At 39.8% G+C, this 24,050-nt stretch overlaps 1 protein-coding gene across 2 annotated transcripts in view; it reads right to left on the bottom strand.

Annotated features, from left to right (window-relative positions):
- SYNE1 (spectrin repeat containing nuclear envelope protein 1) overlaps positions 1-24,050 on the bottom strand; it is a 535,576-nt gene that overhangs the window by 327,510 nt on the left and 184,016 nt on the right. Inside the window, exons 10-17 of one of the 2 annotated variants that reach the window (XM_059714126.1) lie at positions 23,874-23,981; positions 22,018-22,155; positions 18,254-18,418; positions 12,401-12,513; positions 11,598-11,766; positions 7,184-7,280; positions 4,905-5,107; positions 764-928 (exon numbers count right to left, since the gene is read on the bottom strand). In XM_059714126.1, coding sequence (XP_059570109.1) covers positions 764-928; positions 4,905-5,107; positions 7,184-7,280; positions 11,598-11,766; positions 12,401-12,513; positions 18,254-18,418; positions 22,018-22,155; positions 23,874-23,981 — 1,158 coding nt within the window. Of the gene's footprint in view, positions 1-260; positions 350-763; positions 929-4,904; positions 5,108-7,183; positions 7,281-11,597; positions 11,767-12,400; positions 12,514-18,253; positions 18,419-22,017; positions 22,156-23,873; positions 23,982-24,050 lie in introns of those variants that run through there. The other variant, XM_059714134.1, reaches the window with a different exon arrangement.

Below are 24,050 nucleotides of genomic sequence, written 5' to 3' on the forward strand. Positions count from 1 at the left end.
CTCTACAGATTCAATATAAACAGCGGTTACTTTTTTTTTTTAACGTCAAAATTAACATCTAATTAAAAAAAAACCCAGTTCCTCTACAGTGGAAAAATGTACATTAAACATACATCATAGGTTAAGCTGAAGCTAATAGAAACAAACTGCAAGTCATATTTGGAATTAAACAAAACCACTGTTATTCACAAGGGCGTGGGAGCAGAGTAGTTAAGGTATTTCTCAGTGGCTCCCGAGCTGTAAGTGCAAGCTATACTCACAAGTTGTGCCAAAGAACATCTTCAGCCAACCCAGCTGTAAATTGGCAGTTGGTCATTCCAGCTGAGATGTTAAAGATGCTTGTGTGTTGCTGGCTACAGAAAGTGGTAGATGGCCCAACCCTCCAGTAGAGCAGGGCCAAAAATCATTGGCCAGATGTAAATAGGTGACTGACCATTCAGGCTGGGAAGGTAATGGATGGTAATCACCTCACTCCCTTGTGCGTTGTTGGCTACAGAAAGAGGTAAATGGCTCACTACGTTCATACAGACTGTTGGGGTTTTTTGTTTGTTTGCTTTTATTTCTGTCTCTATGTCTGTATCTACCCATCTCAAAAAAGACAGAAATACAGTGACCTTTTCTGGTGGCATTTATAGAATGAATTGCATTAGATATGGCCTAACGCTTCCTGGAAAGTTGTCCAAGCAGCCTTCATTTCATTGGGCCCTGCAACGTAGCAATGCTGTAATGATAGTTTTAAAATAGCAATCATTAAAATGCATACCTGCTTAACCTGCATGAACAGCTCTCTCCATCTTCCATTTAGCAGTAGTAACTGCTGTTTAAGATCTCTGGAAATAGTTTCATCACAGGTTTCAATAAGAAAGTTACCAGCATCATTCATGGCTGTGTGCTGCTGGATCCAATGAGGTAAATGTCGGAAGAAGTCCTAAATAACAAAATACAACAAGCACCATAATATTTTGCATAAGTTTCATAAAATAAATCCGAGTCACCAACTACAGGCAAAGATAGCCTTTCCCTTTTAGGCATTAAAGGATGCAAAGTGTATGTCTTACATTGCAAATTTATATCTTAATGAACTAGCAAGATAGCCTGCTATTTTAATGGAAGGAGAGATAGTCTGCCTGTTGTCTATAAATCAGTATCTATACTTTACCTGGTAGCCACACTTAAATCACACTACTCTCATTCAAATCTCTGAATACTCTCATTCAAATCTCTTCTATGGGCTAGATAACAGTCTGAACTACATGCCTGCATCTAGTAGGAACTGTCCTGTCCTACCTTCCAAATCCTGTACAGGTTACCTGGATATAAGGTCCACGGGTAGTGCAGTAAACAGGTTCTTGTTGCCTATTTACTTTCCCTTAAAAGCAGGTGAGTGAAAAAGAACCCAAGGGGAAAGAAGGTGGTGCAGGGAGTGAATGGATAGAGCCTCTCTAGTATGCTGGTCTGCCCAACGGAATATGTTTTTGTGTGTATGAAGGGAAGGCAGGGTTAATTCTCAGTTAGTATAGAATCCTTAACAAATGACTCACTATCCTCCTCTACCCTTTCTCTCCAGCCTAAAAAGAGGGGAAAACCAGAGAAGAAATTGGGCACCAGACATCTGATTCTAAAGTACAATGACTTCAAGGGTTGCTCCTGTAATGTTGCCATTTATACAACATCCTGCTGGCTGAACTATACAAGAATAATCTAGGCTCATTTTATATTAGTAATCTCAAGGTTTCAAAAAGTTACGTTTGTTAAAAACAAAACAGTTGTTTCAGATTTAATAATTTATCGACATTCATAACACTTCCAGTATGGCTACATAGAAAATAATAACAAGACATACATTAAGTGTTCATTGTTTAAAGCAGTGGTTCTCAACTTTTTTAGACTCAGGGCACTGCTCATAAAATGCCAGCTCTTAGTTTTTACTTGTTTTTTGATTACAGACAAATAATAAAGCAATTCTTCTTTTGCAAAGAACTCAGAGACTTCAACAGGTCAGAAAGTTTTCAAAACTATGGATTCCTATCTGAAACATCTGAGTTCATAGCGTGAAGCATGTTTGCATACCTAATAGTGTTAATATTACATAGCACCCTGCATCACCTTTTAAAAACACTCAAGGCACTCAAAGATGACTAGGGACTATTTTATTTATCATTCCTCTCAATCCAGCAGAGATGTTTTTAAAAAAAATGACTGGAGCCCTAGCCTCTTGATGTAATCTACCCACATTTTGCTTTTCTGAACAGTGTCCTTTCCTTTCTATTTCAGACCCTTGCTTTCTACAGTCCATTCATAGCATCTGATGACCCAGTCTCTCTCTAAGATGCCACCCTACCCTGCCTTCTGTCTGGATTTCCTCACAACACCTTCCAGGTGCCTTACATAAACCTGCAGAGGGAGGGGCCCAGGCACACTCCTGAGGTTGTGCTGAAACAGATCAGAGACAGACTGTTGCAACTGAGTGCATTTACATGTGCACTTTACTGCACAGTAGACTAATTATATCTGCAATAATGTATTACAGTCTATAGATGCGCCAGTATTAGGGTGCAGTAAATTAATTAACGGTGCCATGAGACAGTACTGTTGGGGATAACACTATCTTACGGAAGTGTAATTAACTGTGCTGAAACATCCATTGAAGATGCTGACTGCAGGAGTACATTTCACCTGGTCAGCCCAGCCAGCTGGGGGCCTGTTCTGCCCCGGCTCAAATTGCTGCTGTCTCAGGAACACATGTAGATACTGCACCCAGGAGCAGCTGACTCTGGCTCGAACTGTCCCAGAGTTTATTGTGTCACATTAATTGCACATGTAGATACACCCACTGAGACTATATAACATTTCCAATGAATGGTGGTAACCACTTGCAGATCCTTTAGAACACACAAGATTAGTGGGTGATTTTCAGTGGGCAACAAATCTGTTCTGCCTGACAGAATAATGCAGTGGAATTGTCATCAGAAACTCCTCAGAAAGGATTTCTCAGTAAGGATTTCCCTTTTGTGCATTTGAAATTATTGAGCCATATTCTTCATGGCTACTTACTTTCTAGTGGTTGCTGGTGTTCCAGGAAGACTGGATTACTCTATGGTAAGACAAGCTGTTGTATTTCGACTATTTTTAGAGAATCCACGTGAATCTACCCTAGTCGTCTTTGGGCAAGCATCCAAATGATGCACTAAAAGGTTCAAGACAGAATCTCTACAACTAGATATTATCAACAGAAAGCCAGGAAGATAATTTCATTTTAGCTTTCCAAGCAAAATAAGGGTACATATACAAGACTTGAAATCAGCCAGAGATAGAGGAAAGAGGACAAAGCATGATGGTGCGGTATGAAGCTTTTACGGCCAATGTTTGGAATGCACCATAGTTATTGTGAGCAGTGAAGATATGAGAATTATCCTGGACTCCTCAGTTAAGTGCTAGTAAAATTCTTATTTCACACTTCAGTATTTTTTTACATACGTTATAGAACCAATATTTTCGGAAATGCTTTATTTCATATTATTGATTGCATTTTATCATTTTAGTCCACCTGCAAGCAATGCTGCTTTATCACCAAGAACTGAACTGTACAAACCTCAGCGGGAAAGTTAAAGCTAATAAATTAGACAAGCCTATAAAAATATCAAAGACAATTTTCCCTACTTAATTTTGATAGTATCTTAAGACCTAGTAGTTAATTTCCAAAATGTCCAGCACCAGAAGTGAATTCTGTTACCTATCAGTACACTGGTAACAGAGTCTTCATCAGTGTAATCTAAGGAAAGTCAACTGTTGGGGAAAATGCATTATATTTAATGTGTCAGAACATTTTATTTTTTGGAAATGGTGCATATTTGAAATTGCCCACAGACCTGGGACATTAAAAGTACTCAAACAACCTCCCTGTAGATGAATTATTGAAAGGGTCAGAGTGTAGGTAAAAGTCAGAAGGGAGTGAATTTATCATCTTAATATCAGCAGCAATTATGTAGTATTATATACACACGTTCACATTTTTATTTTAAAAATCTGCTTTAAAATGAAGCTTTAAAATCCCAGACAAATACAGACTAATTTTGTCTAAAATTTTCATACACAAAGAATATACTGGTATTTTATCTCACAGATGATGCACAAACCCCACATACATATTGCTGAAAGCCAGGTGCTAAACTGTATGTATCATGTTTTCTACCATCTCCGCTGCCCACTAATCAAACATATCAGGGCTATTTACATTGGGCTGAATTCTATTTCCTTTTACATGCCTAAATCACAGTTTTCCAGCTACACAACTAGTATTTTTGACACTTAGGTATAGCTTGTGATTACCCCTGCATTGTGGATATGTAAGCGTGTGTGTAGTATAAGCATGCATAGTACACGATGAACTGGCAAGGTAGGTATTCAACCACATATGAGTGCCCATTCTGGACACATAAGTGGAAGTCATGAAAATAAATTTGGCTAAAAACCTATGACTGAAGTGTGTTAGGCACCACAAGAGAAGGAGGGCTAAACTGTGAGTGTAAACTAACAGCTGTGCAGTTGGGGCACTTACCCAGGAAGTAATAATCATCTTTTCCACTGCTGTGCATATATGTATGTCCATATCTGTGCCTCAAAACAATTATGATAAATATACATATATTCACACAGAAAGTGGGATAGGAATCTGAAGTTCTCTGATGCTGCAGTTGGGAGAATCATTACATATAGATATGTCAACTTACCTAACAGCTAGAATTACTTTCCAATTCTTAGCATAGAGCCTCCTATTTCGTCAATAATTTTTTGTTAAAACACATGCATAATTCATTTCCTATAATTTCTAAGCTTTAACTCCTCAGCAAACCTTGATAAAAAGCACATCCCAAAGCTGGATAAAATAACTATTTATGCCTTACCTTTTTGGCTAATTCAGGCTGATTCAGCATTTTTTCAGCATCCTCCAGCCAGGCTTGTAGACTGGCCACAGTGCTGCTGTATCTGTCCCAGTTAGCAATCACTTCTTCTAACATGCTCCTTACACTTCTCACCTCTACTGACAGGTTCCTCCACTGTGCTGTTGTTTCATTCATGAATTTCATTACATTTTCTACTTCTTCCACTGAAATACATATAGCAATGGTGAATATTTAAAACTTTTGAGCTGAGGGCTACCAGGTTTAGGACTATTTAAATGAGATGCATTTATTAACAAAAATTCTAAAATAGTTTAGTATTATTTTTAAAAATAAAACAGGAAATCATACTTTCTTCTCTTTTCCTTTTTAGGTGGTTAGATATACAGATTCATACTGAAGGCATAATTTCATGTTAATGCAACATTAAGACCAAGGAATTAAGCATATATTCTATGAATTAAGATATGCAAAAAAATGCCAAGTTTCCTGTATATTGTTGATTCATGCTCTTGTTGTTGATTATGTATACTGTTGACAAGTTGTTTTTTTTTTAAGGAAATATTAAAATTCTACCCAAGTACAATACACTATACCAGTGCTTCTCAACCAGGATGTTGTGGCATCCTGGAATCCTTTCACGGGTGCCACAAGCTTCCAAGCATTGTTAGGGCCCCTCTACATGTGCATGACAGGAGGCATGATTGTGGGATCACACATTAGATTCTATCATCCCTTATTGCTGGTGCAGGAGGACCTCAATCCTGGGCAAGTTCCTGTGGCTGAGAGCCCCGTCAGCTGCTGTGATCTCCCAGCCATTGGAGTGTACCACCCTGCCCCTTCCCTCCCCAGGGCTGGGGGACCACAACTGCTGCTATCTCCCAGCCATGGGGGGCTCCATGTCCCTCTGGGACTGGAAGACTGCAGCAGTGCCCTGTGGCTGCTGGGACCCAGAGTCCCACAGCTATGGACTCTGAGTCCTGGTAGCCATGGGGCACTGCCAGGATCCAGGGTCTTCAGTTGCTGGACACTGCCAGGGCTGAGGGGCCCTCAGCTGCAGGGCTCCCAGCCCTGGCTATGCACAGTGCACCCCTGTGGTTGGAAATTCAGTAAGCTGACAGAATCCCAGCTGAAGGGAACACGTGCAAATTAAAACTAGATAGTAACCAGATATAAAGTTAGTACATATTTTTGAGGTCTAACTTTAGAGCTGGTTGAACCTTTTAATGCATGATAGCAACTTTGCACGTATAGCTGGTCTCGGTTAATTGAGCAACGCCTATAATGTACAGAGGGGGCCTTAGGTGTACAAACATGATTTACAAGATAAATCCATAGATTTCAAATAGGAAATCTTAGCATTTAAAATATTCTGGCCTGTTGTGGTTTTTCTTAGTTCTTTGCAATAGAAACTTGCTAAATTATTTTTCTGTATTCAAAAAATGAGTGAAAACTAAGAGCTGGCATTTTCCAAGGGGTGCCTCAAATCTAATGAGGAATGTTTCATATTTAGTGAGGGGTGCCTTGAGTCTAAAAAGATTAAGAACTACTGCACTACCTCATAATACACAGCGACTCAACAATGTATTTCCATTTACAAAACATTCAGTGAAATTCTACTCCCATTTGCACCTGAATAAATCTAAATTGATGCCACTGAATTTTTGCCATTAAAAAACAGCATGTCCATGGCATGCTTAATTTCTCAGATATATGAGAACTCATTGGGAACTCAATAAAGGACAAATATAATCCCTCCTTCACTGGAAGGCTGAAGCTACAATACAGCAAAAAACAGCAAAAATCATTATTAATAATCATTGTTGTTCTGATTACTATTAAATAGCTGTTCTACTTATTTTTGGAGGGAGTTCCGGTTTTTCAAATAGGGAGGGGGAGACTAGCAAAGTATAGGTGGTCTAAGCTTTCTATGCTTTTTCAGTTCTCAGACATTAATCACATTCTCACATCACCTTGAAGTTACTTTGCTCTTTCTAAATTACAAGCTTTCCCATGTACACAAAAAAGAACACTTTACCAATTAATACTCATGTTCTCATTGTATCTTTCTAGTATTTGTGAAGTCATTACAAACACAGATAAATCCATTGAGTTTTAGTCTGACTGGATCCCAGATGACTAACTGAGCTGCAGTGCACCTGAGCTGCAGTGCACTGAACAAAAGGATTGCTGGATCCTAAATATAGGAAATCATTTAAAGGGCTGTCAGAGTCAACAGAGATTAAAGGGTTACCTGAACTGCAATATATACAAGTATTTACCTGAGCCATTAGCTTTGGCGTACATTTCAGCTGCCTTTTTCAAGATCTTGTATGTAACTTCATACTGCTCAAAGAATCTACTGTTTTCAATAACAGACTGAAAAGGAAAAAATGGTTAGAGGTAAAAAAATCAAATGCTACACAGTAATAATGAAGATATTTTCCTTGAATTACTATTACATGAGGACAGGGCTTTGCAAATTGCTATATTGTTCCTCTTGTATGAAGCAACATCCTGAATTCCTCTTGGCATTAATAATTAATTATGAAGAGTCTCCTTCAGAGAGTTTCTTGTCTTTCCAATACTTATTTTTAACATACTCTGAGATCAGGGTGCTAATTGCTCCTTCTTGCTGGATTTGTAGGGATTGACAGGCCAGGTACGGACATTACATTTGTATGGGACTTAGTGATCAGAAACTAGTTGAAACCCATAACAGAACAGAAGTTTGGCACATACAGAATGGTAAAACCTGGTTTAAGATAGATCTGGATCAATGTGCACTCAAACTTAATTGATTTAGGTTAGACTGATGCATCGAACTTTAGTGCCAGAGCTGAGTCAGCAGAGACCCTGTCTTTGACCCCTGTTGAGTCAGCAGAGACCTTTTCTGCAGCCCTGTCTGCTGCCTCTGGCCACCTGTCAGACACCAGCAGGCAGCGCAGGGAGAAAGGAGGTATCTGTTTTCCTTTATGAATCCTGTCATGAAGCATCTCATGACATACACAAATACCTGACACTAAGCCCAACCTGGCTGTCAGGCATGGGTGAGCATTCTCCACTCCTCCTGCCACATCATCTATTAGCCACAGGCATCTGTCAGTTGCAGGCAGGCAATGCAGGGCAGGGGAGTGCCCACCCATGCCCAGCAGCCCAGTTGGGCTCTGTGGTGCTGCACCCCCTCACAGGCTGGGGGAGGTCTCTTTAGCTCAGTGGCAGGCCTGTGTATACATTGTAGGATGCTTCATGACGGGGTTCGTGCAGGGATACAGATGGTTCCCTTTCCCTCTGCTAACTTCCTGCATCCGATCAATGCCTGTGGCTGACCAATAACACAGCAGGAGGAGGGGAGAATGCTTACCCATGCCAGGCACCCTCTCACCGAAGGGCAAACATGTGTTGCTCGCTACCAGTCTAAACTATCAGATTCACCCAAAGAACCTTGCCTGTCAGTCTAAACTATGCCACTTACAAAAAACTGCATAACTTAGATCAATTCTTGGGCTTTTTTAAATGTCTGTACTTAGGTTTAGAATTCAGCAGGGGCCAAAGAGCTGACTCAAGAGTTATTATTTATTATTCACTAAATAACTCTTCTGCTGAGATCTAAGTGGAAACACATCAATACGAAGCCTCTGTGTGATAGTGGGTTTCACTCTAAGAGAAAAAACATATTCCTTTATCTCTTTTTCACCTCTTCTGAAACAGGTGGAAAGTTGCATTAAAGAAGTGCTGCATCAAAGGAGGCTGCTTTTTCCAAGTGCTGCATAAGGTTTTACCTTTGGGATTATTTCAAAGACTCTTGTGTCCTGCTTTGAACTTTTACTTCTAAACAGAGCTGATTCAATAATTTATAAGAAGTGCTAGAGTCAACATTTTTTGCTTCTTTTAATGAATAATCTGCTTGTTTTTTTAATATATTTTTCAAGAAAAATTGTCATACATCTTTAATAATTTTGGTTTTATATGAGGGGTTTCTGCACAAGCAATACATTTAAAATATCCAAAATTTGAGTTGTGTGTGTTAGCTATTATTGGCCATACAGGTCACGTGTTACATTTCAGTTCTGTGATGGGATGATTAGTTCTTAAAATCTAGTATCTGATGTGAATATTCTCTGAGGGTATGTCTACACTGCAAAAATGAAGTGTGGCAATCATAATCATATGAGAACTTTAGCTCTTTACAATAACTTTTATCCCCCTTTCAAATATGTGGAAATAGAATGCAAAAATAGGCATTGTTAAAGCAAATGCTGTTGAAATGTTGAAAGAATTGTTCTGCAAATATTTTGTAATATTTATCTAAGTCTGTTTCTGCCTGTTGGTAGTTCCGATGCTTTAAATTGAACACTATTATGTAGAAATATTATATTGCCACTCTACATTTGGGAAACTTAAATCTTTATGTATTTGTCCTCAGTTAATACTGAAAACTAAAAATAAACAAATTAAAATTATTATAAATTAAATAAAAATTATTCTGCTCAAAATGTTGCATGTACCTGTCTCAATAACAATATTCTGTCAATATTTTAAATAAATCAAGTAAATACTTTTTGACATTAAATTAGCTCTGCAATGTAGAAGCCATTTTGTCATCAGAAGCACTTTTTAACATTAGATGCATACTGAAGTCTCAGCACAATTTTGCAAAGCACTAAAGTTCATGTAATTTAAGCATGTAATTCTGTAAAGTAAATGGGAAAATAAACATTTGAAAAGATAAGCATCTATTTGTTAAAAAAAGAATACCTAATTACCTAATTTGATCTTCAGTGGTAATTTAATTTGTTGGGCATGGACAGACACACTTACATGGTTTTAAGAGGGCAGAGACTTACAGCTTGTGGAGGTATGTCAGCTAAATCAGGTGTGACTGTTTCAGTTGCCTGCTCTTAAATGACATTAAATGAAGTTAAACTGTAAAACTTACCCAGAAAGAATAAAAGGGAGTAAATAAAAGAAGTAGGGTTTAGCTTTCATTTTACATAAAATAGAGGGAACACATGGAACAATTACCTGGGATCAGATGAACTGTGATAAATCTCCACCCTTTTAGAGCAGTATAACTTTTTCATCTATCTATGTCCTACGTATGACTCTTAAGCCTTTCAATAGTCCAGTCTTTGGTAGCAGAATATTATTGCTATCATAGTTATTACTGTCCTATAAATAATACCCCCTCAATCTATCTAATGCTCTCGTTTAAACTGATTCTATAACTGTATTATTTTTAGTGTGAGATATACATTCTCCTGTACTCTTCCTCCCTACATTAAAGCATTCGAAGGTAGGGAATATAAAGCATAGGCAGAGCCCAATATCAGCTTTGCACTCTTTCCCTTGCAGCCTCCTCCTCACATGAATTTCTCAAAGTTGTCATGGCTCAAGGCCTGGAATGGGAAGTACAACTGAACAAATGAAGAAGCAACATTTGTCAGTAAATACCTAATGGTTTTAGAGATGGTACACAGAAAGTATCTAAAAGGGCATAATTTGAACCAGTGTGAGAGTGATGTTGTAGCCATCATGGTCCAGGAAATATGAGAGAGGCAAGGATTTTGTGGGTGAAATCTTTTATTGGACCAATTACATGGTTGGGATAGTCTTAGACATGCTTTTCAATACAGTACATGAAAAAATGGTTTTCCAGAGCAGAAAAGGAACAAAAGACATACACAAAAGCTGCACAGCATGGGAAAATATTCTGGCTTAAAAAGACATAATTACTTGCACATTAACATACTTAATATGTATGTAGATACTTTCCCACTTTGTTTTCAGCCTGACAGCTCTCATTCCTTATAGCTATCATTACAATAGGAAAGAGGTGGCTGCCTGTGCTCTCAGAACTTTTTCTTCAGCTTCGCAGATGGACCGTGCGCTATATTGCATGCTGCATCTCTTTGCTTTTAACAGTGGAAACTTTGCAGGCAAATTGATTTGGAATTCTATCTGTGAACTGCAGATATGTGGGCTTTCGAATCCCAAATCACTTCCCAGTAAGTTAGGGTTGGGGACAGTTAGCACTTTTAAGAGCTAAAGGCACAAATAGCATTATTTTCACTCTGATATCCTCATTTTGCATTTCAGACAGGGAATCATCATATAACTGATCCCAAAGTTGCACTACTATGTAGAGGGGGACAATATCCATACTTAGTAATGCTCCCTGTTTCTCTGTGCAGAGTCTTAATTTGAATGAAGACTTACATCCAGGTAGTGGTTGTTGATGGAGCAGATAATGATAAGAAAGCTCCATACCAGCTATCAGGTACAGGGTTTCACCAGCATTTCTTTGTCAGTAAGGGAATTCCTCATCAAAGGAGAATTCAGTCAGCATCTTACTTACAAAAGGTGGGTAATTTCTTACCTAGCTATCACATTTTGTGGCTGAGTTTTTATTATACACATTCAGAATCAGGACAATTGACAAGTCATAACTGATGAAAATATTAGGAAGTGATCAGTGTGGAAAGATTTACCATGTCTTCAGCCCAGATTATATGGAAGGAGGTCAATCCTCCCCTTGTGTATACTCTTTATGCAAAGTCCCTTTTTAAAAGTGCAGTCAGAGAAAACTGGTGATTAGCAAATTTGGGTTTTTTCTCTGTAGGCCCTTACACTCCTTATTTTCAGTCATTTTGAATGTGTATACTTCAAACAATCAAGAAGAAAACAAATACTTACAATATAATTTTGTAGAAGTAGCTCAACTGACTCTCTCCTCCCATATTTGATAATCCATGATTTTAACTTTGATTCTGCAAGAACTAGGAGTGACAGCAGCCGGTACTTCAGTTCCAGGAATTCCATTTTCAACAGATGGAGCTCAGATGAAGAGGTAACAAAATTAAACCTAGGAATGAATCATACTGTAGTAAAACAGTGCAACATTCCATACGTAGGAGAAACTGAGAGATTTTTTTTTTTTAGAGGCTCAAGCTATTGTGTTATCTGTGCTATATCTTTCTAACATCTGATCTAATGCAAAACCTGCAGGCATATTTAATTCTGTCTGGTCAACACTCTGAAGGCTGCTCATTTATAGCAAACATATTTTAAATCTGCTTATTCAGAGAAGTAAATAATCAATTTAGGTATATAACTAAATTATTTTCATGACCAAGTCATCCCTCTGCCACTTCTTTCATAAGCATCATAAGTGTTGTTATATAATATTCCTTCTTCTGCCAAAGTAATAACATACTTGGTAAGAAAATATATTCCTTTTTCAAGTCCCACAGTGTTTTAAGTTGACCCCTAGCACTTATTAATTGACCCCTAGCACTTATTAATTGCTATCAGGCTTCTCAGTATACTATATACTGAATATTATATATATATTATAATGTATATATTATATATTATATAGGAGATATGTGTATACAAATACTTTTCCTTTTCTCAACTTGTACATGCAAAGATATAAAGCAAACAAGTTCCTTGTCATACACAGAGGATGTTTAATGTAACACTGAAAATTTTCTTACCTTTCTGCCATATCCTCTAGCTGCTCAGGTGGAACAGGCACTCCATTAACAGACCTAGCCCGGTGGATCTCTTGGAAGGTCTTTTTGTGACCATCTACATTTTTCAATAGATCCTGATTTGATTGAAAAAAAGAAGAGAGAGAGAAAGAGACAGAGAGAGAAAGGGAGAGAGAGACAGAGAAGGCTCACAGTAGGGTAGTAACTAATAAGCACAATTTTAAGGCTGCACTGATGAGTCAATGTAGTTAAGTATTTGATCATGCTGTCACATTTGCATGCAAGGTTATGCCTATAATAAAAGCATTTACAGCAGCTTGAGAATTTACATAAGGAAACTACCTTGTAACATACTCTGCTAAAGCTGTATCTAATAATTATGGCACATTTCAAAACAGATGACACACATGCACTGCCTCAGCTAAACGTTGCAAAGGTTTAAAGAGAAATGAATTCTCCTATTATTTCTGCAGCCTTTAGAATAAGTTTACAATTATTCAGATTACAAGCATAAATAATATTGCTAAATTTACTGTTTACAGCTGTAGTAGATACTAACCTTCTTAATGTATTGCTTCATATATTAAGGAACGAATCTAATGCTTCTACATAAAACCAGAAGATCTAGAGCTCCTTATGTAAGTGCATATTCAATATACAGTGAACTCCTGACTCTCAGTATCACAGGGTTCAGTGCTTGCATTCTGTATGTTATACAAACCAACACCTAACCTGTATGCTTGTGATAAGATGTGAACCAGCGTAAGCCTTATAATAAGAGCACATTTAGACTGTATCTAAGCAACACTGCTTCAAAGGCTTTACTGGAGATTACTTATTAAAATGAATGACTGGCAACAGTCTCCAAAGAGGTATCCATAACGATAGCATGTCAAGGCTTCAGAAGGCTGCCAGAATGTGAGACAGAGGATAGTTTTGGTAGTCTTTTGGAGAAATTGATGAGTAGGATATTGACAAAGAAAATCATGTGGGGTTGCTTCCTCCCCACCCCCATCCCCAGCCAAGGAAGTGGAGTAAGCAAAATGCAGACTAATAAACTGATCTGCAAAGTCTACCTCTTCCCAGAGAGTCCTACACAATACATTCTGATGTTTATACAATGTACTTGCTTAAGTCAATAAATTGCCTTCCCCATTCCCAATTAGCTTCTAGCAACCCCTCTCTTTTCAATAACCTCTATCTTTTCAACCTCGCCTTTTTTGGAAGAAAGCCAGCTGGGAAGGGAGGTGCATCAAGCTTTGTCAGGCAATAGGGAAATTAAATAGCTTCCAGAATCAAGGAACTCTCACCCAAGACAACCTGTTTCTAGCCCCTTTCTTGTTTAAAGGAGGGAAGTTAGTTTCATCTGACTTCATTTGCCCCTGTACAACATGAGGAGGAAAGTGATCCCTAAAATATAGAAATTGATGCCAAAACATTTAAGACCAAATTCTACTAGGCTCTGTCCACCTAAATGGTACTTAATTACAATTGGTAAATCTTCTATCCCTGCAGTGCAGACATATAAGCATACAGTCATATACCACACATGGTCAACACACCTGCACACAAATCCCCCCTAGCAGTGGAAGAGAAAGGGCCTCCTATATTTTAGCCCAGTGGCTAGGACACTCATCCAGTTAGTAGGAGAGAAGGAAGGATTTGATCCTGCATCTCATCTGACTTCTCAACATAGTACTCTAACCACTACACCACATAGCAGGCATTACCCAGTACTCACTCACTCCAGCACTGAATCTGAGCTACTATACCCTGAATTTAATACTCATGAAACGAAATGAAGGGAGATTGGTTGGAAAGTTTGTGCTCCACTAGGAACAAGGACCCAGATTAGAATCCAGGGCCTGTTTCCTTCTAGGGCAGCATCCATCTCACTGGGCCAGATAGCTTCTTGATCTCTTCCTTCTAGTCCTATATACTTCCCTGTCTCAGTCCCAGGAAGCCATCTTCAAATGTAGCCCCTAATGTAAAGATTAGAGCATTAATCTGGGAAGTCAAAGACATAGGTTTAAATACCTTGTGGATGAGGGGCCTAGAACCTGGCTACCTTACTTCCTGGATAAATGCCCTAACCATTTAGTTACAGGAGCTAAAATCCAGGAGGATAGTCCTCAAAATCCCACTACTCATAGGTTTTTGTCTGACTACAATTTTGTGACGTGCATATAATTTTGGTTTGTGTACATAGTTGCATACATGCTTAGCAATTATGTATTCCACTACACATGTTCAGTATTAACATGTATATGTACAGTATGTGCCCATTCTCCCTGGGTAATAGAGGGTAACAGAACTGCAAACTGCCTAAGTGCCAAAACCACTATTTATGCAGCTGGAAACCTGCCATTAAGGCACATAATGGGTAATATATTTCCATCTTTAGAGCTCTGGGCTGGGCTGTGCTATGCTGTGCTGTCTGTTCCAGAAAGCAGGGCTGGCCCCAACCCTCTGCTCCCTAGTTGGAGCTGTGAAAGCTGGCTGACAAAGTGAATGGGCTGGGGAGGCAAGCCCAGCTGAGGATGTGGCCCAGTCTGGGAGAGCAGGGTTGGAGAACTGTCCCCCTCCCCCCGCCCTGACAAACCCCAACTGGGGTCTGGGACCAGGGAGGGAGTTAAACACCCCTTCCCCCACTCAAACTTGCTGTTAGCTGCAACTGTGGACTACAAATCCAAAAGGCACCTAGAAGCAAGAAGAGGAAGTGATGAGCAATCCAGCAGAGTCCTGCTACTGTAATTCTGGACTGCAAATCCAGAGACCTTGGGGGCAGCAGGAAGAGGAAGCGAACACACAGCCAGAGAACTATGCTCTAGCACCCTCCAGGTTCTGGATTGAGCTGCATTTCCTGAATCAAAGGTAGCTGTCTGTTCACTTCTGTTTCAATTTAATCTGTGCATCTTAGATTAACCTGCAAAGACTGAATCGATTCAGCCTCGGGCTTTTTGACTGTCTGTACTTAGCCTTACACTCCAAAACCAGCAATTTACAGTTCGTCCACAAATCAACTGCAAATCCATGAAAACTAGCCTGGATGCAATGTATTGCTGATACAGAGCCAATTATGGTCCCATGCTGCAAATCCTTATACTCGCATTTAACTTTATGCCTTGGTTTCAATATAAGTCTCTGCAGGATGCAGTGTAAGCAACCTAATGTATTCTGTATTAACTAGAACTTCAGCATGGCCTTATGGTATAGCACTATCTAAAATACCCTGGGATAATCCACATGGATAATGTGTTAAGGTCAACTAAAAAGAAAAAAAAGGTTTGCTGGAAAGAGATAGTTATAAACAAACTGAAACACTGCTGTTTATTAGACAACAAGAAGCAAATAAGAATTTTGCATACTTGATTAATACAACAAAAGTAAACTCCCACAATCCAGGAAGTTGATACAATTTCTGCTAATTCTTCTCATGCTTTCTCTATGCCATTTGCATTATATCCAGGGTGTGAAAAATCAACCTGACACCTAGTAACTTAAGAACTAAGCTCATAACGGAAATTCCCAGTTCTGCCACAGCCCCCGGGATTTTACAGTGACCTGCAAGGCAAATAAAACTGAACTTCTTGGGGGGGTGGCATTGTTTGTTTTGTTTCTTCATGATATGCATATTAGGGCTGTAGGTTTTATATTTTCAGAACAAAAGAAGAGGGTTCTGCTTCTTACTTTCAGAGGGTCCTGGTTTTTGTCTACATTATAAAATAGGATCTTGAATATTTTGGAAAACTAGTGAAATTATAGCATAAGAGAACAAACCTTAATGGATGTAAACCTGACAGTCCTTGAAAATGTTTCAAAGAGCATTTAAGGAGAAAGAATAAATATCTTAAAGATTCAACACTAAAGAAGTTGAGAACTCAAAATAAAGCAAAAGCTGTGTTATCCGGCACTTTACCAACTGGAAAGCTCCACTAACTGGCATCTGTCAATACAAATCTTCCTTCCGAGAGATGCAGCAAAAGTGAAACCGGAAGTCCCACTTGTGGTTTTGCCACCACGAGCCAAGTTCTTCTTCTTCATTTCTTCCTTGTGGACCACGACCCAGGACACAGCAGCCTCCGTGGGGCCTCGCTCCCTGTCCCCCAGCACACTGACACCAGGGAGTGTAAGCCCTGGTGCACCGCATGCGGTCTATTTGATTAACCAGCATATTTAATTAACTGGCATTCCCCATTCCCAGGGGATGCCAGATAACATAGCTTTTATTGTACATATCTTTAAGACAAGCCCCCGTGAGTCTTCCAGAACTTATGCTGGATGCCCCAATGCAGTCAAATCCAGCACTGACAATCCAGATATTTCCAAAGCTCCTTTTTTGTTATTTTTGATATTTCCAACATCTTTTTTCCTATGAAACTTGTCAGGCCTTAATATACTGCACTGGGCATAATCAATAGCAAAGGATATTATTGGAACTTTTAGAGTGCTAGAGCAGGGGTGGGCAAAATACAGTTCATGGGCTGAATTCGGCCCGCCAGGCCTTTCTATCCTACCTGTGGGGCCCCTAAAATTTTTTTAAAATGTTTATCTGCTCCTGGCTGCCTGTCAAAGATGACAGGAGCCAGGGGCAGTAGGACCCAGGGGGAGCCATCAGCAGGATGCAGCAGCCCAGCTCTGCCTCATCCCCAACCATTTCCTTGCCTTCCTGACCCCACACCATGTGACTCCTGGATGCATCGCCAGACTGCAGAAGCACGGGCCCACACTGGTACCCAAGGGGCATGTGTATATAGGGAAGGACTGTGTGTGTAGGAAAGGACTCTGTTTGTGTGTGTTCATAGGGTGAGTCCCACACCCACACCCCTCCATACACATGAACCCACACCCCCCCCTCACACTGCCACACATGGAGACCCCCACACCCATCCCAACCACCCTCCCCCCCACAAACCGCATACCCACCCACACACCATGTATCCACCCCCCCAAACACACCCACACCCTCCCCGATACCCCACATACCCACACACTCGTAGCCACCCAAAAACCTATACCCACCCCACCACAATATACAAGAGTAAGACTTCATTTTAAACTATTATATATAATCACCTCTACATACACTACACAAAAACATGTAAACCAGGACAAAAATACTTTTTGAAATCAAATTAATGAATGTTTTAGATGTTCATTTTTTAGAATATAATTTGGTATTTTTTTAGTTCCGAGATGGAAAAACCCCTTGCTGAAAGGGGTACTTCTGGGGGCAAGAGGAGGGACTTTTGGTGGCAAAGCTCGGGGGTTAGAGGGCAGGACTTCCAGTCACAAGATGGCAGCCAGGGGGTGGGGCACCTGTCAAGGGGCACGGCTACCCATGCGGCGCTTGATAACTTGCCAAATTCGGTAAGCAGCCCTCTGCCAGAAATAATTTCCTGCCCCTGCACTAGAGTCTCTCCAAATCCTCAACTGTCCATTCATTTGCAAAATATTACCCACCCCCACCATTGCCCTCTCAGAAAAAAAGAAACAGATATCTTACAAAATAAAGTTGATAACTTCTGGGATCAGTAAATTGGTAATAACACTTCACAGTCAAAGGTATCATCTAGCTGATCTAAAAGAATCAGCACAGACACCTGACCAATATCCCTCACTAGGAAGACACCATTAGGCCACACAGCTTGCCTATCCTACCCTGACAAAATCAGATTGCCTTGAGTCAAAGAAATCTTAGGGTTTCCAATGTTGCCCAAGCTTCCTCAAAACACCTCACTTCCAAACATATATTATTTCATTATTATTTGTGCATCATGATTGATCCACAAACATGAGAAAAGTTAGCACATTAAAACCATAATTTATTCAGATGGATGATTCAAATATATCTACCTTGTGATGTTCAAGCTTCCGATGTATTGCATTTGCTGTTTCCTCATGAGCCTGTTGAATGATTACTTCTTCCCTAAGTGCAGAATCCGCTCTATATAGCCAGGCACCTATAGTACCCAAAGGTGCAGGGAGAGATTTATCAAGGAGTATATGCCAATCAAGTAGCTGAAAAAGAAAATTAAGAAAACTGAATCTCCATTAATTATACAAGCAAATATCCTGAAAAATTAGACTCTTCATAATTGGTTGCTGATTAATCACAAAATCAAAAAAGAAATTAAAAGAACTATAACTGATGAGTAAGAGAGAAGCCTAGATAGTTAATGTAATTACTTCTACTTTTGAATTACCATAGTTTTTTTTCATAAACCTTGGACAGCTTTGTTCATCAGAAGTTTGTAAAGTAACCTAAATGGGTCCTAGTAAAACAGGTGTACTACCAATCATAGTCAGGTATTCTATAGTTATACCACAACAGTTGTGATGATAGCTTCCCAGTTCCCAACCTGAGAAATGCATGTTTCTTGAACTTTCTCTCCCTCAAAAAATGATATTCTCCTCCAAATTATAACTGTCAAAGTTACAGAAGTAGCCTTATGCACATTTGAATCATGGACAAGCTCATGGACTATAAGTGAGATTACACATCAGTTAGGAAGTGCTAGTTTGAAGGAATGTTAGTCCATGTTAAGATTAACTAGTGCTAGTGATCAGTCTCACGTTTGTGGTTAATGCCCTCTAATGTGCATTGCTCACATCTTCCTGCCTGCAGGTGGCTTGAAGGGGTGTGGCTAGAGGCTGCAAGTCTGCTCCTCATGCCTGCTCTGCTTGCCAGGTCTTTAGCCATAGTATAGGAAGGGAGAGGGCCCCTCTATGCCACTTGGATTACTTCTCCAAATCATCCTGATGCCCCTGCCCTTCAGCCCTTGGATCCCTCCTCAACCCTACAATCACCTCTCCACCCCCAGATGGCCTTCCCTGCCCCCTGATTGGCCCATGTCACTGTCCTGCCACCCCAATCACTCTGAGAGCAGTAATGGCAGCTGCAGCAGCGGGGATTCCTCCCCTGCCCACCCACTTGCTCCTGGTCTTCCTGCAACCTATGCCACTGCTATGCACCCAGATCCAGCCCCCACTGGTCCCTGCAGCTGCCTGGCATCTTCTTGCCCCACACCCACCCCACCTCCTCAGCTCCCTTTCAGTTGCAGAGCTTGGAAGGGGCTGTATCTGGATGCACAGGGGCAGCACAGTCTGCAAGGATCCCAGGAGCAGGCAGGGAGGGAGAATATCCTGACTGGCATTTCTGTAACTCTCAGACTGATCAAAGCATCACGGCAGTGATCCAAGGGTGCAGGACACAATGGGGAGGCCAAGGAAACAACTGTGGTGTTAGGAGAGAGATCTGGAGGTGGATGGGATGATTTGGGGGATGGCAGCACTTGGAGGGGCAGCAGCCCAACAGCTCCCCACCTACCCATTCCCCCTTTCCTGCTACCTCTCCTCCTCCTTCCCCATCCAATTCTGCCCGCACCCTTACCCCCAGCTCCCCTACCTCCTTGACCCCTTTTCTCTTGCTCCCCACTCACCCTATTCCCACCCACCTGTTGCCTATTCCCACCTATACCCAGCTGTCAGTCCAGGGCTGTAGAATCTTGGGTGATAGCCAGTCCACCTGGAAGCAGTGCATCCTGGGATATTACAGGACTACAAATTGGTGGTTTTACCTCAGGGGAACACCCAGAAGTTAAATTTAACTCAAGCTAGGTAGAATAGCTCAAAGATAATCCTTGCCAGAAGTGACATAACTTTAAGATGCCTAAAGGGAATTTAGTAGTAGTTAATAAGCCTTAATGTGAGACCACTCAAGTTTTAAGTGTTCTAAACATGATCCTAAGTGCTCTTAACAAACTGTAATGTGCAATCTCACTCTAATACTTCACCCACTATCAGAGCTATTAACACTTATTTTATCGTAGTGAATGGCAAGAATCCTTTCAGTCTACTGGTATACAGCACTTGTTTCTTACACTTATTTATACAAAAGCCAGTTTCAATTATCAATACAGATTCTAAAATATATTCTTTTTATTTTTCCCTCTTACTTTGAGTCCAGTACAATTGGATTTATAGTGGTAAAATATACTAAATTTAGTCTACTGTCATAATCCTAATTCATGACATTAAAAATAATGTAAAAAATCTGGTTAATAAATATATGATCCATGGTTGTGGTAATAATTTTACTGGATCTCATTTGGAATAACCAGGAACTCATGTTACCACTTTCAAGGAGCTTTGCCATGCCAAAGAAAAACGATTAAATCTATACATATATGTCAACATATAGGGTTTGGTAAGGTTGATGAAAACTGTTCTGGCAAATTAGTAGGAGATACAGTATATTTTTCTGTGCTGGTCAAAAAATAATGCTTATATGCCAATCCTCCTTGAGGACAGCTGTGAGCTATCTACCCCAACTACACAGTTGGTCCAATAAAAGATACTGCCCTATGAAATCTTTGCCTCTTGCATAATTTCTGAACCATCACAACTACAACATCACACACACAATATCTACACTATCACTACCACTGCGTTTTCAACAGACTTAATATTGGTATTAGCAACGTGTTTTCTGGGGAATCAATGAGAGCCACTTCCATGTAGTGATTCCTGGTAATGTTTTTGACAGCCAAGAGCTCCCAAATTGACAAAAATGCCAAAATGCACAAAGATAAAGATACAAATGCCATTTTTGTTGTACAAAAGAAGAACATGTTTTCTAAAGTTCAAAATAGTATGAGGGGCAAGGATTTCTTAGGGTAATATCTTTTACTGGACCAACTGTGTAGCTGGTATAAATAGCTCACACCTCCCCTCAAGGAGGATTGGCATACAAACAATATTTTTTGACCAGCACAGAAAAACATACTACATCTCCTACTAATTTGCCAGAAGAGTTTTCATATAGGTTTGTATGTGGTACTCTTCACAAGTCCTGCTGTAGTTGGACTACTGGCTAAGAAGGGATGAAAAAAGGTATGGGGCCAGGAGGAGGGAGGCTGACTTTGTGGCCCAGTCCAGAGAGCACCTCCCTAGCAGAGGAAGGATTTCTATCTTCTGGTTAAGATAGAAACAGTTCTGAACGCAGATGCCTAACTGCAGATGCCTAAATAGGTTCTCAACAGAAAAGTTAGGCATATATATCTTCTAAAGCACCTAAATGTTCAGGAAAGGGTTTTGTGGATCATTCACTGGGACTTAGGGGTGCCTATACATATTCACGGAAGACATTTTCAAAGGTGCAGTAACTTTTGCACTTTACTTAAAGCACTTTAAGTATCACAACTTAAAACTTAACAGACATTCGGCTTGATGCAAGTTTCATGCCTTGCTGTAGTTCTGTAGAGTAGGAGGCAGGGGCACCAGACACTGCACAATGCTAACAATTAGTAATTGCCACTTTGAAAAGCCCCAGTTAAATACACATGCAATAATGGCAAACTAAGTAGGCTACAACACACTAAAGCAGTTCGCGTTACATTTAAAACACAAACAACAAGGTTTAATTAAGGCTACTTCTGCCATTTTAAAAACTTTCTAAAATTGCCCATGTGTAAGAAGTGATGGCTTTAGAATGCTTCAAATGGTGGAAATCATCACGTGTATAGGTGTCCAACTTCCACCTAAAATCCAAGTCTTATGGGAGTGTCTGTGTCTTTATTATGCCCGATACAGAATATTTATTAAGTGTTTTAACTTACCCTAGCAGAAACTCTATCCCAAGCTTGTTTCACAATAGCTTGATCAAGCGACAATTTACCATCTTTCCGTAAAGACTGAATTCCAAGTTCAACCTGTTTTCTCTTTACTTCATACTGAACTCTGAAGTGCTTAAATGACTGCAAGAAGAGCAAATAAATACAATAAATACAATAAAATGGCATGACAAAAGGGGGAGAGTATTTAATAATTTTGAACAGACAGAATATTCAGTCCTTCCCAAATGGGAACAGGTCTAGGGCCACAAATTAAGAACCCCTGCACAACGTTCTTATTAAAAGCTTTAAGAGGATGACCTACTCAAGAACCCTCCATATAGATGCATGGTTCTTCTGTTGTCCTCTTTCTATCAGATACCTAAGCATCAGGTCAAACTAGCAGTACACTCAATTAGATTAATAAGGTTATATTGGAAATTAGAGCTTACTTCAGGGACAGAAGAAAGCAGTGGTTGTTACAGATAGGAGCTGCAAAGAACTCCAAAGGAATAAGTAAGCTTGGGGAGAAAATGTGGCTTGAAATGTATGCCATTTTACTTCTGTCATTACTGAAATGACTAATAATGCCAAACCCCAGGAAAAGAAAAGGGTTTAGGTGAGCACTTTATACATTATGCCTATAAGAATTCCACCTGCTTATAACTATCTACTGAAATCTTTAAACCAGCACTAGCAGCTAGGGCCTGATCTTTAGTTTTGTCACATGCTTGATATCCCCTGTGAAATGAATGAATAATTCAGCTACAGAGAAGAATTCTAGGAGTAAGTATTATGGGTTAAAAAATATAGAACTGGGGTTCTGCTGAAAGATCTGCCAAAATTAAAAGGCAGACTAAAAGCTCTATTTTAACAAAAGAGATCTGCGTTGCTTTACACTGCTTTAGATCTGAAACACTGCAAATGTAGATTTGTTCCATGTAGCTAAATAGAATAAATCAAGATTATGATTCCAAATTCAGATGGAATAACTGAGCAGACTTTGACCCAAACATGTGATTGTAATGATAGAAGAGAACTCAAAGGAGAGAATTCAAGTGTAGTTAAAGCGAACTGCCTGTTTTTAGTATTTCCCTCAAAGTTATTAAATCATCTTCTTCCGCAAAAAACAAAACAATCCCCCTCCCCCCCAAAAAAGAAAAAAAACCTAGGTCAGGGTTCTTCAGGTGCAAAAATCTCCACCAAAATCCCCCTAACATCATCTTTTCAAGGGATTAGAATTTGTCTGTGTGGAAAAGGCAGGGAAATCAGACCCATGAGTGAATGATTATATGCTTCTAGAGGCCTTGTATTCTCCACATTATCTTTGGCTTTCCTCTGCTGAAGTCACAATATCCTATCCTGTATCAAGATATGAGAAGAGAAAGCTTTTTTTTTTCCTGTGGAAAATATAATACAGCCCCAGATGGTATTATATATTCTGACTAAACTCCATAGGCTTGAGGTGGGGGTAAAATGCAATTTCCAGCCCTGCTAAAGACTTGCTAACACTTCTCAGCTTGCCCCTTACCCTCCAAACGTCCCCCATCATATAACCACAACATGAAGGCTTATGAAGCATTTGTGTATGTTGCCCACTTCTTCGAGGCGACTAAGCCCTTCTCAATGCTGCAGTAAGAAGATGTACGTTAGGTAAAAATCTTCTGGATACAGTTCTACAGGGCAAAATGTGGGTCTACATTTTCATGTTTTTCAGATGTGTTCCATCTGTGAAAGGCAGATACTAATGCATGTACACACTAGCACTGCAATACTTATGAGTAAAAGACTTACAGATGCAGGGTGTGCATTATATTTAATTGTGACAAAAAAAAATTCTGACATAGTTTTCCATAAGTTACCTGGTACTTCTCCTGTAAGCTTGCTTCTGTCATCTGGGCCCTCGTCAGGTCTCTTTCAAACTGCTCTACCCAAACTTTCAGGTCTCTCAGCATCAGTCTGTCTTCCTTCTGTGCAGACAGAAAAGCCAAAAGAATGTTGCAACTAGTTATTGCAGAGTGCCAAATACAGGTGAGACA

Source organism: Alligator mississippiensis, chromosome 1 (assembly GCF_030867095.1).
Source record: "Alligator mississippiensis isolate rAllMis1 chromosome 1, rAllMis1, whole genome shotgun sequence".
In the NCBI taxonomy this organism is placed as follows: domain Eukaryota; kingdom Metazoa; phylum Chordata; order Crocodylia; family Alligatoridae; genus Alligator; species Alligator mississippiensis.